This window comes from Pristis pectinata, chromosome 9, assembly GCF_009764475.1.
Source record: "Pristis pectinata isolate sPriPec2 chromosome 9, sPriPec2.1.pri, whole genome shotgun sequence".
Classification (NCBI taxonomy): domain Eukaryota; kingdom Metazoa; phylum Chordata; class Chondrichthyes; order Rhinopristiformes; family Pristidae; genus Pristis; species Pristis pectinata.
The window spans coordinates 96,408,209-96,421,673 of record NC_067413.1 but is presented as its reverse complement, the minus strand read 5'-3'; the positions used below and the strand labels follow the sequence as shown (position 1 = coordinate 96,421,673).

At 41.9% G+C, this 13,465-nt stretch overlaps 1 protein-coding gene across 1 annotated transcript in view; it reads right to left on the bottom strand.

The window, feature by feature from the left end:
- The window catches only part of pou6f2 (POU class 6 homeobox 2), a 473,064-nt gene that overhangs the window by 138,125 nt on the left and 321,474 nt on the right, over positions 1–13,465 (bottom strand). Inside the window, exon 5 of the mRNA XM_052022624.1 lies at positions 11,699–11,886. Within this exon, the coding sequence (XP_051878584.1) occupies positions 11,699–11,886 (188 nt within the window). The remainder of the gene's footprint in view (positions 1–11,698; positions 11,887–13,465) is intronic.

Below are 13,465 nucleotides of genomic sequence, written 5' to 3'. Positions count from 1 at the left end.
GCCTAGACCTGCAGAAAATAACTGGACAGTATTCTCTGCAACTCTGTTATGAAAGTAAGTATATTTAATATCAGTACCTCAGCCAAAACATCCAGGACAGATTGGACAATAAAATATGAAGGGATCTTCCAAGCACAAAATCCAGAGGGGCTGTGCAGCTTAACTCATGGCCGACAGCAACAGCCCTGTGCAAGACAGGATTTAACAAGCTGTTCTCATTTCATTTCTCCAAGAAAATCTGACAGATTGTCCACAATTTCTAAAATTTCTGTGCTTTCATTTTTGATACATTTGGACTAGATGTAATAATCCTATAAATTACCACCCATTTTTACAAGGAGCATTGAATGTTATTGCTCTAAACTAATAAATTCACAGCCTGTACTTGAATAATATAAGGGGATGGCTGCTGGAGGATACTCAGGTATTCAGACATGTATTTCAGGCTGTCAATTTCAGGGCAAGATAAGTCAGTTGTTAAGTTTTTTGATGTTCTTCATTTCCTCTAGATTTATGTCATTTGTAATTTAAATTTTGTTTTCTGGTCCACTGATTATTGCTCAGAAATGGTAATCTAAACATCCCTTTCTTTTCCTGACTCCAAAAGATTAATTTGTCAGAATCTTTATTCATATTTATAAATATATAAATGATAATAAAATCAGTGGAAATAAATACATAGCGATAGACAGAAGTATTTCTTCTTTCCAACCACCTCCAGGGTTTCAGATGCAAAGACAATACAAAAACATGTGCCCTTTACAAAAGGGAACATTGACTTTATAAATGCTCAGCGTCAAGGATTGATGCACAAAGAAGGCAAAGACAAACATGCTTTGTCCATTAACACTCCTCAATTATAGCACAGAACTGCTCCTGAATGAAATGACGCCACAATATGTAAGACTGCTAACACTACAGAGGGTTTGAACTTTCTGTGTTGCGGGTGGATTTTATGGTACTGGCTACAATGCTGAAATAATTGCACAAAGACAGCTTTTGACTGGGCAAAGAAGTGAAGCACCCCTCAAAATACCTGTAGAAGCAGACCAGGAACCAGCTGTGGCTTTATAAATCTGCTTTGATTTTGGGGTTTGTGTTATGTTACTGTTGAATTTTAACTGACAGAACTCTCATGGTTGCTGGTGATCCTGAAATGTATTATTCATTTTTCTTGAGGTCAGTGATCTCCTTCAAAGATCTTCTCAGCTAAAGGCAATGCAAACCTGGCAAATTCAGTGCCCTGTACCATCTAGTGGGTCATTTCTAAATCTGCATAGAGGCAATTAAATTCATTATGAGTTTCTGGTTTAAATGGCACAAGAAGAGGTACGTCTGGAACAGTTTGGTTCTGCTTCGAGTGCGCTCACTTCTGAGGCAGAAGCTGAAGACTCACTCCCTATGAATATCCTTCACTCCATTCCAGTGTAGTTCATGATGGAGTGACCTATGGTTTGAGTCAGTCATATCGAGATAGTATGGAAATAGGCCCTTCAGCCCATTGAGAGTCACGGAGTCATACAATGTAGAAATAAGTCTTTTAGCCCGTGCCCATCCACTCTAATCCCATTTGCACACATTAGGACTGTTTCCTTCTACACCTTTCCTATTTAAGTGTCTGTCTAAATGCCTCTTCAGGCGCTTGAGGTGTATAAGGAACACTTCAGAGAGAAATCAGGAAGGCTAAAAGAGGACATGAGGTTGCTCCGGCAGACAAGGTGAAAGAGAATCCAAAGGGCTTCTAGAGCTATATTAAGAGCAAAAGGACAGCAAGGGACAAAATTTGTCCTCTTGAAGATCAGTGTGGTCATCTATGCGTGGAGCTGGAAGAGATGGGGGAGATTTTAAATGGATTTTTTGCATCTGTGCTTACTCAGGAGACAGACACAGAATCTATAGAACTGAGGAAAAAGAGTAGTGAGGTCATGGACTGTATCTGGATTACGGAAGAGGAGGTGCTTGCTGTCCTGGGGCAAATTGAGATAAATCCCCAGGGCCTGATGAGCTATCCCCTCAGACCTTGTGGGAAGCTAGTGCAGAAATTGCAGGGGCCCTGGTAGAGATATTTAAGATGTCCTTAGCCATGGGTGAGGTGCCGGAGGACTGGAGGATAACTAAAATTGTTCCGTTGTTCAAGAAAGGCTCTAAGAATAAACTGGGAAGTTATAGGCCGGTGACCCTGACGTCAGTCGTGGGTAAATTATTGGAAGGTATTCTGAGGGACAGGATATATAAGTATTTGGATAGACAGGGCCTGATTAGGGATAGTCAACATGGCTTTGTGCGTGGCAGGTCATGTCTAACTAATGTTATAGTTTTTCGAGGAGGTTACTAGGAAGGTTGATGAAGGGAAGGTGGTGGACATTGTCTACATGGACTTCAGCGAGGCCTTTGACAAAGTCCTGCATGGGAGGCTGCTCCAGAAGGTTAAGTCGCTCGGCATTCAGGATGAAGTAGTCAATTGGATTCAATGTTGGCTTGGTGGGAGAAGCCAGAGAGTGGTAGTAGATGGTTGTCTCTCTGACTGGAGGCCTGTGAGTAGTGGTGTGCCGCAGGGATCGGTGCTGGGTCTGTTGTTGTTCATCATCTATACTAATGATTTAGATGGTAATGTGTAAACTGGATCAGCAAATTTGCGGATGACACCGAAATTGGGGGCGTAGCGGACAGCGAGGAAGGCTATCAAAGCTTGCAAAGTGATCTGGACCAGCTGGGAGAAAGGGCTGAAAAATGGCAGATGGAATTTAACGCGGACTAGTGTGAGGTGTTGCACTTTGGGAGGACAAACCAGGGTAAGACTTATATAGTGAACGGTCGGGCACTGAGGTGTGCGGTAGAACAAAGGGACCTGGGAATACAGAGCCACTATTCTTTGAAAGTGGCATCACAGGTAGATAGGGTCGAAAAGAGAGCTTTTGGCACATTGGTTTTCATAAGTCAGGGAATTGAGTACAGGAGTTGGGATGTTACATGAAGTTGTATAAGACGTTGGTGAGGCTGAATTTAGAGTATTGTGTGCAGTTCTGGTCACCTACCTACAGGAAAGATATCAATAAGCTTGAAAGAGTGCAGAGAAAATTTATATGGATGTTGCTGGGACTTGAGGACCTGAGTTATAGGGAAAGGTTGAATAGGTTAGGACTTTATTCCCTGGAGCGCAGGAGAATGAGGGGAGATCTTATAGAAGTATTCAAAATTATGAGGGATATATGTTTTTTCGCCTCAGGTTGGGTGACACTAGAACTAGAGGTCATAGGTTTAGGGTGAAAGGTGAAATATTTAAGGGGAACCTGAGGGGGAACTTCTTCACTCAGAGGGTGATGCGAGTGTGGAACGAGCTGCCAGCAGAAGTGGTAGATGCGGGTTCAAATGTAACATTTAAGAGAAGTTTGGATAGGCATATGGATGAGAGAGATATGGCAGGATATAATCTGGGTGTAAGTAGATGGGACAGGCAGAAAACCAGGCTGGCATGGACTAGATAGGCTGAAGGGCCTGTTTCTGTGCTGTAGTGCTCAGCACAATGAACAACATCTCTGACAGTGGATCACTCCCTCAGCACCGCACTGGAATGGAGTGGACATTATTTTCATGTGTCCTGGACTCTCTCCCGAACAGCATTGAGGGTACCCCCACATCTCAGGACTACAGAGGAGCCAGCTCACCACCATCTTCTCAAGGGCAACTAGTGATGGGCAATTAAATACTGGCTCAGCCTGTGAAGCCCACATCCCTTGAATAAATATAAGAAAACGCGACCTTGCACATCTCAAGTGCAATCTTTCAATGTAGTGGTTAGCGTAAAGCTTTACAGTGCCAGTGACCTGGGTTCAAATCCGGCCACTGTCTGTAAGGAGTTTGTACGTTCTCCCCGTGTCTGCGTGGGTTTCCTCCAGGTGCTCCGGTTTCCTCCCACATTCCAAAGGCGTACGGGTTAGGAAGTCGTGGGCATGCTACGTTGGCGAAGAAGCGTGGTGACACTTGCGGGCTGCCCCCAGAACACTCTACGCAAAAGATGCATATCACTGTGTGTTTTGATGTACATGTGACTAATAAAGATAGCTTATAAGCTTATAAAAAAGGTAGACATCAACAATGAAATTGACCACTGCTTTCAACGCACTAGGTCAACTAAGGAAGAGGGTTTTCGAAGGCTAAGACTTCAGACCTAGTACACGGTTTATGAGGTAGCAGGGAACCCTACATCCTAATGGTTCTGAGAATGGATTACCCACAGTAGGCACCTCAGAGCACTGGAAAAGTATCACCCGCACTGTCTCTGCAAAATCCTCCAAGTTCACTGGAAAGATAAGCAAACCAACATTAGTGCCCTTTCTGAGACTGACATTCCCAGTACTGATGCCTAAATAATAATCAATCAGCTCCTTTGTGCATACCTGATGCCAGGATCTCAAAACAGACATTCTATTCTGAGCTCACCAAGAAAAAGGAAAAGGTTTAAGGAAATGCTTGAAGCTTCCTTGAAAAAACTTGGCCCATGAAAACTCCAAGTGGAGAAGGAAAATTTGGCTTGGTATTGAGGTCCTTGAGTCCATCCATTGGGAGCATGGAGAAGACCTGCACAATGGTGCATCACCTCACAAGCTATCCACCTGCCTGCTCTGTCAGGAACTTCCTGACCCATCTGTGGTGGAATCTCCAGTTCCCACATTGGCCTCATCAGTCACCTCAGAACCTGCTAGACCAGTGCAGAAACATGTCATCCTCAATCCAAAGGACTGCCTAAGAAGAGTTCTCACTGGTGTCCTAAGCAACTATTTTCCCTCTGCTAACACCTTCAAGAAGCATTTAGCTGGTACTTTATCTTATTTGATGCCTGTAAGGTCCTGTTGTGTGCCATTGTTATCCATGTTTGTCTTCATAACAGGAGTAATCTATTGGATCTGAAATGTGGTGGAATTATTGAAGACACGAGAGTGCTGGATTAATGACAGTATTTCAATTCAGTAATGGGTTCTGATGTTGTTGGAGCTACCATCACCTTTCACATATCACAGCACCACCATGAGTGCAGCATCTTGTCATATAAACTTTGTTGAAATAACTGCCTGTTCTAGTATGAAAAATTTATTTACATTATTTTATTAAATATTTATCCAGTGCAATGGTTTCAACAAAATCTGTTGAAAGTATTGGAAGTGCATCCATTTGAAGCAGAAAGTGATAACTTCCTTCCTTTGCATTCCATGAGACTTTGGATGTTCGTTGCCATTTGATATGTGGGGAAGGTGCTTTTGAACTGTCCACGTCAGTGAAAGATCATCCTTTAGTGACCCCTTTCATGAGCTGTAATTATTGTGTCAGACTTCACTATTCTTCTTCCTTGTAAACAGTTTTGCAAGCTGCACTCACCTACATTTCATATCTACACCTTAAAGCTAAAAAGACCCAGAACAGTAACAATGTAGTTCGTTACATGTTAAAGGCAAAGTATAACTATGCTAACATTTTACAGTCTATTTGACTGGGAGTCACCCAAGCTCCATCATTCCTACCACTCTGACTTTTTGCCATTGTGTATGATAGGACTGCAATGTAAATGGAAGTCAACATATTTAAACAGGACCGAATAATTTGGTCGGCAATATTTTCTCTTGCCTCCTTTAACTGCACTCAATTAAACTTTATAGTTGTTTTTGATTTATTCAATGAAACAGATTGCGATAATTCCAGCCGGCATCTCACAGTCATCAATCACGCAAGCCCTGGGCTGCATTAAAGTTTTGTATCCATGTAACTCCCATTGCACTGTTGGTGTCATCATCTATCCATGAGGAGTAGCTGGCAGTGAGCTGCAACTTATTGCAGGCAGTGGAGTTATGGCCCGCTGCCTGTTGAGTGCATATGAATTGGGAGGCCTTTTCACCATTTCCAAATGATCAGAGACATTGGGAAACAGGTGAAAAAAGGTGCGTATAAAATTATTAAAAATAAAAATATAAAATACATATTTATTTTAAACATTTGAAACTGCTGTTAATTAAGTAAAACTGTAAAATAAAGAAAAATAAACAAAAAGCTTACCTTTTAAAGCAAGGTCCGTGAGCCCAATTGAATGAAGGGCTTAGTTGTAGAAATGTTAGGTATTGCTAGTGTAAAGCGGAAGGGACAGAAACGAACTGGAATGGTATGTGCAACTAATTCGTTAATCTTTTATAATCAGCCGTATTGAAAGAGCTAAACGTGCAAAGTGTGGGGACGAGGGTAAACGGAAACTGGTTGTAAACAAGAATTTGTCTAGAGATCAAAGGAATAAAGTAAAAATTTAGAAATTATGCACAAACCTACTAAAAACACATAAATAAAACAGTCCAAGAATATGTTTAGTCATTCATTTTGTGATGATAGTTTACATTTTGTAAAATCAATTTTTTTATTTGTATGTTACATAAGTTTACAAGTGGGATTTTACAGAAAACAATGCGCGGCACAATGGGCGGCACGGTAGCGTAGCGGTTAGCGCGATGCTGTTACAGCGCCAGCGATCGGGGTTCGAGTCCCGTCACTGTCTGTAAGGAGTTTGTACGTTCTCCCGTGTCTGCGTGGGTTTCCTCCAGGCGCTCCGGTTTCCTCCCACATTTCAAAGACATACGGGTAGGTTAATTTGGGTTTAAAATGGGCGGCGTGGACTTTTTGGGCCAGAAGGGCCTGTTACCACGGTGTAAATAAAACTTAAACTTAAAAACTTAATTCTGGCATGGCATGCATGAGGATTAGGAGCATAGGGGTGTGTTAAGTTATTGCAACCAGTTCTCAATGTATATTGGGAATAGTGTCCATGTATTCACTTGTATGCAGGCAAAACTAATGCGGAATATATCTATATTCTGCAGGAAGCAGAACTGTAACTAGTGGTGAAAGAACAATATGTTATGGTGCATTTCTTTCCAAAGGTTCATCATATGAATTACAGTTATGGTGAAAACAAACAGGATTCCAGATGAAAAGATATATTTTCATCTGGATTCCAGCATCTGCAGTCCTTTGTTTCTCAAACAGGATTCTAGATTTAGTTCAAAGGGTAAACTTCTAAAGAACAAAATATTACTTTGGTCTTGCAGGGGACCTTGGCTTGGCTTAAGTTAGATTGTTAGAAATGGTGGAGAGTTGTTAATGTTTGAAGGGTCAGGAGATTAATTCTGAGTTTAAAGCAGCTTTGCTACTACATTGGTTTAAGGAGCTGGGCCAGTATATTTTCACGAGTCATTTTTATTGTTTAAAAGAGTCCTAGTCTACAGACAGAACAGGTTCTGCCGCCCCACCGAATCCACGCCGACCTGTTTTACCCATCTACATGAAGCCCATTTGCCTGCAGTAGGACCATTTCCTCTATGTCTTGCCTTTTTAAGTGTCTGTTTAAATGCCAATTAAACAGTAGTTGTATCTGTTTCCACCATTTCCTCAGGGAGCACATTCTACCTATTGTCCTTCTAGACCTTATTGTCTATTGTCTAACTGCACTGCACTTTCTCTGTAACTGTAACACTTTATTCTGCATTCTGTTATTGTTTTACCTCAATGCACTGTGTAATGAATTGATCTGTATGAATGGGATTATTTCCCTTTACCAGTTATTGTTTCCCTTTACTATTCCTGAGGGCAGGCACGGTAGTGTAGCGATTAGTGTAACGCTATTACAGCACCAGAGACCCGGGGTCAATTCCGGCCACCGTCTGTAAGGAGTTTGTACGTTCTCCCTGTGTCTGTGTGGGTTTCCTCTGGGTGCTCCGGTTTCCTCTCACATTCCAAAGACGTACAGGTTAGGAAGTTGTGGGTGTGCTATGTTGGCGCCGGAAGCGTGGCGACACTTGTGGGCTGCCCCCAGAACACTCTATGCAAAAGATGTATTTCACTGTGTGTTTTGATGTACATGTGACTAATAAAGAAATCATTACCTTATCTTGTCCTGGTATGCAAGACAAGTTTTTCACTGTACCTTGGTACAGGTGACAATAATAAACCAATTCCAATATCAACCTCTCTGTGCAAAAAACCTTCCCCTCAGATCCTCTTCAAAATTCCTTCCTCTCTCCTTAAACCTATGCCCTCTTGCTTTTGATACCCCTACTGTGAGAAAAAGATTTTTACTATCAACCATATCTATGCCTTTCATAATCTTTTGGACTTCTCTCAGGTCACCCCTCAGCTTCCTAAGCCCAGTCTGTGCAACTTTTCACCATAACTAAAGTCCTCCAATCCAGGCAGCATCCTGGTGAATCTCTTCTGCACTTTCTCCAATGCAATCATATTCTTCCTACAGTGTGATGACTGGAACTACACACAATACAGCAATTGCAGCCTAACCAGTGTTTCGTAAAGTTGCAGCATAATATGCCAACTCTTTTATTCTGTGCCCTGAACAATGAAGGCAAGCATGACTGATGGCTTCTTCATCACGCCATTGTGTTGTCACTTTCAGGGGAATTATGGACTTGGACCACTAGGTCTCTCTGTTCATCTTGGCACCCACTTACTGTATACGTGCTACCCCATTTGACTTCTGAAAATGCATCAGCTCGCACTTGTCGGGATTTAAATTCCATCTGCCGATGTTCTACGTTGCTTTCCAACTGATCTATCTCCTGCTCTACCCTTCGACAACCTCCCTCGCTATCCACAACGCCCCCAATTTTCGTGTCATCCACAAACTTAGAGTCATAGAGTCATACAGCACAGAAGCAGACCTTCGATCCAACTGGTCCATGCCGGCCAAGATGCCCCACCAAGATTTGCCAGCATTTGGCCCATAACCTTCTAAACCTTTCCTATCCAGGTACCTGTCCAACTGTCTTTTAAAGTTTTTAAAATTTTTTTTTTAAATTTTAATTTACAGCATGGTAACAGGCCCTTCCGGCCCAAACGAGTCTGCGCCGCCATTTTAACCCCCAAATTAACCTACCTGTACGTCTTTAGAATGTGGGAGGAAACTGGAGCACCCGGTGGAAACCCACGCCAGACACGGGAGAAACGTACAAACTCCGTTACAGACAGCGACGGGAAATCGAACCCGATCGCTGGCACTGTAATAGCATCGTGCTAACCACTACGCTACCGTAAGTTGTTGTTGTACCTGCCTCAACCACTTCCCTCTGGCAGCTGATTCCACATAGATACCACCCTTTGTGTGAAAAAGTTGCCCATCAAGGTCCTCTTAAATCTTTCCCCCTCTCACCTTAAACCTATGCCCTCTAGTTCTTGATACTTCAACTCTGGGAAAAAGACTGAGTGCATTCACCCTATCTATGCCCCCTCGTGATTTTATACACCTCCATAAGATCACCCATCAGTCTCCAATGCTCTAAGGAATAGTCCTAGCCTGTCCAACCTCTCCCTATAACTCAGTCCCTCAAGTCCTGGCAGCATCCTTGTAAATCTTTTCTGCACTCTTTCTGGTTTAATAACATCTTTTCGAGAGCAGGGTGACCAAAACTGAACACAATACTCCAATACTCCAAGTGCATCCTGTACAACTGCACTGTGACTTCACAACTTTTATACTCAAACTTACTCAGCATAACTTCCTACATTTCGTACCTAAGTCATTAATATATATGATTCAGAAAATGAAGTGGACTCATCAACATTTCAAGCCTAGTTTGCCATTCAACTTGATTCTTTCTCATCCTGTAGCTCAACCTTATTTGTCCTTGCTGTTCTGAATCCCTTGACAACACCTAATAGATAAACATTGATTTCTAACTTGAAATCTCCATTGCTGCAGTGTCTGATATCTTCTGAAAAGTCTGTCCAGATCCCACTAACCTTTGTGTAAAAAAGTATTTGCTGATTTTACTCCAGAATAACTAGGCTCTAACTTTATATCATGTCTCTTGGTTCTCGATTTCCCTACCAAAAGAAAGATTTTAATGTAGTTTGTGGTGTCAAAATGACTGAAGTCACCAGTAAGGGATCCTCAGTAAAACTCTCTAGAATTTCTGGAGATCCTTTCCCAAGGCAATGATCACACACATCAGCTCGTCTTGTTGACTACAAGCTTTCAGTGTCTCTTGTTAAGTAGGCACTCTGAAACCAGATTGTTGGGTGTAGTAACTTTCTTTTCACTTAAGAGACAACAGGTCTGAAAAATCAAGCTGTTGAAGCAGCTCTGAAGTTTTCAGAAATATCTTTCTGCTGTTCCTTGTCACAATCTGGTGGTCTAGCAGCATGATGAAAAGAGGATACATATGGCATACTCACTTTCATTCAGCTGACATGCTATCAAGAAAAAGCTGTGAATATCCTGATCCACAAAATTCTTCAGCTGTGCCCTCTTGTTTGATGCACCAAGTCCAGTATCAGTTCTCACAGAAAATCATGCGTGTGGCTTTTGAATGCAAAGCCTGCTTTTGCAGCAGACTAGGTGCTTCAGTAAACTAGTTACCATGTCAAAATTCTCGACAATTTGACACAAAAGCTCTATTACCTGATCTACATAGAATGTTGTGGTTAAATGCCAATGACTTACATACACTTGTATGAGAATGTGTTCACTTGGTAGGTAGGATTTGTTATAAAACCATGGTGACATTATCACAGCCAGGCCACCAAAATGCCAGGTCAATAGAAGAAATTCACTCAATTTCCTTCTCTGTTTCTTTGGAGATCCACATATATATACATGCAGTGTGCTGTTCTCAGTTCCGTCAGTATTTCGGAACCAACATCCTGACTTGGAAGTACATCAATGTTCCTTTATTGTTGCTGGGTCGAAATATTGGAACTCTCAACTGTGGGAGTACCATCACCACACAACTGCAATGGATGTGACTATAGCTGAGAAGGCAGCCTTTTATTCTGCATGTCTACTTCTCCCTGTCCTGAGTGGCTTGCTCGGGGTAGTCGCATATATGCCAGATAAAATAAAATTGGCAGATTTCCTTCCCTGAAGGACATTGGGAACCAGACGAGATTTTATGTTGATCCAACAGTTTCATAGGCACCATCACTGAGACAATTCTTTTATTCAAGATTTATTTAATGAACTGAATGTAAATTTCACAGCTGCAGTACTGGGACTCAAATCCAAATTTCCAGATCAATAGTTCACACCTCTGGATACCAGTCTAGTAAGTTAATGATCACATTGCCGTTACTTTTAAGAGCATCTAGAAATGGGCAATAAATATGTCGATGTCCCATAAACTAATTCTTAAAAGTTCAAAATCTCTTAATAAATGCAGTATGTAAGTAGGAAACTGCCACAATCTTCCTTGAACTGACATTAGCTTCAATTTTATAACGGACCAGCTTAGAATCTGAAATTACTCTGTTCTGATGTTTGAACAAGAATATAGAACATAGAACAGTACAGCACAGAACAGGCCCTTCGGCCCACAATGTTGTGCCGACATAGCTAATCCCTCCTACCTACAGGATGCCCATATACCTCCATTTTCCTCTCATTCATGTGCCCATCCAAGCCCCTCTTAAAATCCCCCATTGAATTTGCCTCCCCCACCCTATCAGGCAAATTGAGGTTAAATCCAATTTGAAATTGAGGTTAAATCCAAACGCACCTGGAACACGCACCTTGGAGTCTATTTTCAAGCTCATCATTTTAACTCTGCCAATCTAGCTGATCAGGAACATCGCCACCATACAGTATGCTCTTCCATTGAATTAAATCGCCACACAGAACACACACATTATTCCCTTCCATTGAATTAAACTGCCATACCTGAAGGGGATTGGTTGGAGTCAGTGGTGAATGGAGGCCTTGCCCTGGGGACTGGCTTTGTTTCTGAGGGGATGATGCCTGCTGGCCAGGCAGCTGGTGGTTCTGTTGTGGTTGCTGTTGTCCTTGTTGCTGTTGCAGCTGCTGAAGATGTTGAAGTTGCTGTATTTGAGAATTCAAGGATGAGGTAGCTGCGGTAAATAGAGACAAAAATATCACGTTGAATACACACACACACACACACACACACACACACATACACACACAGTAGGCCTAAGGCATCATAAAGAACTTTATTTTAGTCAACTCTTTTTACTTTCACCAGGTTTGAATCGTTCTGTCATAAAGACGCAGGCACGGTAGCGTCGCGGTTAGCGTGACGCTTTTACAGCGCCAGCGACCCGGGTTCAATTCCGGCCACTGTCTGTGAGGAGTTGGTACGTTCTCCCTGTGTCTGCGTGGGTTTCCTCCGGGTGCTCCGGTTTCCTCCCACATTCCAAAAAAAGGACGTACGGGTTAGGAAGTTGTGGGCGCGCGATGTTGGCGCCAGAAGTGCGGCGACACTTGCGGGCTGCCCACAGAACACTCTACGCAAAAGATGGATTTCACTGTGTGTTTCGGAGTACATGTGATATCTTAATCTTAATCTTTTTGCTGTAAAGCAACTTCAGTGATAACATATTGTTCTCCTACCATTTCTCCATCATTTTCACCTAAATGTCAGCACTGACCATCAGCCAGCTATTCCAGTGCAGGAGGTACTGTAGTGGAGTTCAGTATTGACAGAAGCAGTAGATTACTGGCTGATTTTACCATCTCTTTCTCAGAAGTACAGGAGCCAATTTTAGTGCACTAGGCTGAGATCAGCAAACTTAGGATAAATCTCATATCTTGTGGTCCGGAGATCAATTTTGAGATGGGAAAAATGGCCTAATATTCCAAAGGAGGACATATAAGTATGTAATAAAAGGAATATACTCATATACCTGGTCAAATATACAACCGGCTTATGTCAGAATAAGGTTTATTATCACTGACTTGTATGTCGTGAAATTTGCGGCAGCGGTACAGTGCAAAGACTTAAAATTACTATTAATTACAAAATAAATAAATAGTGCAAAAAAATAACAAAGTAGTGTTCATGGACTATTCAGAAATCTGATGGCAGAGGGGAAGAAGCTGTTCCTAAATCGTTGAATGTGGGTCTTCAGGCTCCTGTACCTTCTCCCCGATGGTAGTAATGAGTCAATATGACCACTGCTCTCTGAAAAAGGATCTTGTTTTAGAAAATAAGAATTTGCAAGAAATAACTATACAATCTAAGCGTATTACTGACAGCCATCTGAATTAAGCAACGGGCACAATTCTTCTTTCATTATCATATGTGTTAATTACAAAGATTCTCTTATGTCATATTAACTGCAATCCTATTTTGTATAATTTAAACAACTGTTCACATTTTGCAATCAGTTGCACTCAGCCCTGGTGAAAATCTGTGGAGTGCATTGCACAGGACATTGTATTGGTGTGTGTGATGAACATCTCCTGTAAGTCTGCAGAGCAGGTTAATCATCATGACAATCAGCACACAGAACTACCAATGGTCCAGCCGACACCTCCTCTTAACTGTGCATTTCCACCAGCAGATTGACCAGTAGGAATCATCAGCTCTCGAAGGGTTAATTGATAAATGATGATTTTGGTGGTTGTTACAATTCTACAAGTGTTCGGTGCTTTACATAGTTCTCTAAAGTTGCAGAAGTCTACAGG